General features: G+C 57.6%; 1 protein-coding gene across 1 annotated transcript in view; it reads right to left on the bottom strand.

Annotated features, from left to right (window-relative positions):
- Positions 1-3,289, bottom strand: part of IGF2BP2 (insulin like growth factor 2 mRNA binding protein 2) — a 148,195-nt gene that overhangs the window by 3,566 nt on the left and 141,340 nt on the right. The window contains exons 13-14 of the mRNA XM_006773329.2: positions 1,273-1,347; positions 981-1,112 (exon numbers count right to left, since the gene is read on the bottom strand). Of these exons, the coding sequence (XP_006773392.1) occupies positions 981-1,112; positions 1,273-1,347 (207 nt within the window). The remainder of the gene's footprint in view (positions 1-980; positions 1,113-1,272; positions 1,348-3,289) is intronic.

Below are 3,289 nucleotides of genomic sequence, written 5' to 3'. Positions count from 1 at the left end.
CTTCCTTTTGCCCACTGCATGCCAACTTGCATAGTTGGATGTGGGGAGCAACACGCATGCCACACAGCTTCACTCTTTTGCCTAAAGGTAAATCATTCTATCTGTGCTTCCTTGAAGAGTTTTTATATAGAGAAAACAGCCGTGCGCGCGCGCGCGCGCACACACACACACTCACACACTCACTCAGGCCCACAGCAAATTTCTATATGTGACACGGCACCAGAATTAAGTTAGGGTTTTTCAAAATGCTGACACGCAGGGCTCAAAAGGTTCGCCATCACTGCACTAGGACGACACCCGGCCAGCCAGCACCTGCCGGGAACATCCCAGGGGCCGTGTCCCCTCCAGGGGGGTAGCTTGCACTCTAGAACACAACACACCTGGGGCTGGCGACCGGCTCATGTCTACAGGCTGCAGAGTTCATTCTCTGTTGCTTTTCAAATTGCATTTGTGGTATTGCCACCTTCAGGCTAAAACCTTGAATATTTTATTACAAAACGATTTCCTTCTCATCCACCGCCCTGCTGCTAAACTACTCTGGGTTTGGGAAATAACCGGAAAACCGAATCTGCAGGAGGGAGAGTCAGGGCCTCTGGGCATCTGTGGGGAGAGTTTAAAGAGCAGAGAGAGTGTAGGACACTCAAGGCCGCGGGCCTGGAGCGTGAAATTCAGTGAAGACGGTGGTCTGCCGAAGGGGTGTGCGCGGGTGGGGCTCTCCTCCCTGTCAGTTTCCTGTCCATTTCCTGCTGCCCGTGGATGGATATAGAGCGGCAGGAGGCAGGCTCCGGTGCCAGGGGGTGGAGACCCTCCCGGCAGGCCCCGAGGCGGTGCTCCTGGGCACACGCCCTGGGCTCCAGCAGGGCCCTCGGCTCCCAGTGACGCTCATTACATCTGGTTCTTGCAGAGCCAATGGGGTCTGCGGGGAGTGAGGCCGGGCGGAGAGTCAGGCCCGAGAAGAAGCCAGCTCTGGGCACACTCACGGTTTTGCCGCCCTTGCCGATCACCCGGCCAGCAGTGGAGGAGGGCACTCTGATGTGGGCTTCCAGCTTCACCTCCTCTTTGGGGTTAAAGAAGTTTTCTTCCTTCAGTTTCCCAAAGATCCGCCCCTGAGCCTGAGAGAGCGAGACATGACGGACGGTCGCACAGCTGCCAGTCCCTGGCTTCCGCAGTGTGGCTGCGGGAATGGGGAGCCAGCAGTTGCACACCCAGCCCCAGGGAAGCCGCGCACAGGCATGGGGCGCTGCTCCCACCGCCTCCCAAGACCGCACTGACCTTGAACTGGGCTTCTGGCGGTCCGGTGATGATGACCATCCTTTCACTGACGTCGGGGCCTTCTGCTGGGGCAATCTGCAGGTCACAAGGAAAGGACCATGCTGGCTCAGCTGCACCCCCAGCCCCTCTCGTCTCAGTGGACGGCACACCCACGAGCAAGAGTTCAGGGTTCCCACCTTCGTTTCGTCTTACCCCTGTCTCCACTCAGGGACACAGGAAGTCACTGGGTGTGTGGCTGCCCAGGGAGAGTTGGCAGCAGGCCAGTGGTCATTGCCTGTCCCTGCCCCGAGCACCAGCGAGCCTGGCCTCCTGTCACTAAGGGAGTCAAAAGCCCTAGGAAAAGGGAGGGACAGACTGTGCCAACTGACCCAGGGCCTAGAGGGGAGGAGGGACTGGCCCACAGAGGCCTCCAGGTGCAGCCAGCTTGCAGGCAAGTAACCGTGGTGCTAAGTCTCAGCACCCAGAGGCAGCCGCCGTAGGCGACAGCCGACCTAGAGTAGGTGTGGCCCGGAGATGACTGAAGGGCTAATTCACGATGCCCGTTGACCAAATCAGGTCTGCCGGCCTGTCCACTTCCTAGTGGCCCGTGCCTGCCTTGCTCAGATTCTGCGAGAAACTCACACCCCTCAATCGCCTGGCATTCACCAGCCCAGACCTGAGGTTTCAGGATGGCGTTCTTCAGGCCCCTCTGGAGGGCCAGGCATAAAGGCCTCATTTTATGACTGAAGCCAATGGGACCCAGACAAGTGAGGTGACTGCCGAGGTCACAGGGTGAGCCGGGGCTGCAGCAAGACCAGGGTCTGCGTGTCCCCACTGGCACTGCCCACCGGGTTTTGTGTGGCATCTGAAGCCTGCGGGCCCGGTGCTATGCAGGGAGGTCAGCTCTTGCCTGCATGTAACCAGAGCAGTCTCAGGGTGCACCTCCCCCACCTCAGCTCCACCCATCCTTTCCAATGGATGGTTAGTGGAAAGCTCTCCCAATGCGCCCTGGTGTGGACTCTGGGTACTGGCGAGGCAAGGAACGGGCTCCTCTGGTGTGAGTCTTGCTTCAGAGACAGATGCTTTCAGAAACTTGGGATAAAGGGGATCCAGCAAAGACCAGGTTGATTTGAAAAAGGGGGCAATTTCTCTCACATATACTTCGCTTCCCTGGTTTTCTCTCCTCTTCCCTACGCGCTGGAGAGAGGCAGGGCTAGGGAAGGAGCAGGGTGTTGGCCCAGCATAAGGAGCATCCACACGCTGCCAGGCTACAGAGCCCGTCCTGTCCCTGGGGCAGCCCTGCTCTGCCCCTCACAGAGGCCATCCTCCGTGATGCGCCACCACGCAGCCTTTCTGGGTGTAGAGAGGCTGTGGGGTGAAGCCCAAGGGATTGAGCGCTCTCTCATTTTCAGGAAGGACTGTTGGGAGTGATTCTGCGCTAGCACTCAGGTGGACATATGGAAAAACACTGGACCAGAAAAATAGTGTAACCTGGTAAAATCTTGGTATTTACATTACTTTTTTTAAAATATATTTTTTATTGATTTCAGAGAGGAAGGGAGAGGGAGAGAAACATCAATGATGAGAGAATCATTGATCAGCTGCCTCCTGAGCGCCCCCTCCTGGGGATGGAGTCTGCAACCCAGGCATGTGCCCTTGACCAAAATTGAACCCAGGACGCTTCAGTCCTCAGGCCGACGCTCTATCCACTGAGCGAAACAGGCCAGGGCGGCACTCACATCCTTCAGCTTCGCAGCTGTCATTAATATCTGGGTCCCCGTTTCTAACTTCTGTAGTTGGCCCCGTAAGTGCTCAAAATTCACACCTAAGAGCCAGTCCTGGCCCTGCCGGCCTTGGCTGCCTCTACCTCCAACTCGCCCTTGGATTTGATGAGATGACCCGCACCCCCCCAAGTCCTTTTTAGCTGAAATCCTCTCACTGTCCCCTGCATGGGATGTTGGGCCACAGGACTGAGCCCTGGGGCAGGGCCTGGGGGTGCAGCCAGCCCTGTGGCCTTCACACCTCCTCAGGGGGCGCC

The sequence above is a fragment of the Myotis davidii genome, unplaced genomic scaffold, assembly GCF_000327345.1.
Source record: "Myotis davidii unplaced genomic scaffold, ASM32734v1 scaffold626, whole genome shotgun sequence".
NCBI lineage: Eukaryota > Metazoa > Chordata > Mammalia > Chiroptera > Vespertilionidae > Myotis > Myotis davidii.
This window is presented reverse-complemented; position numbering and strand designations above follow the sequence as displayed.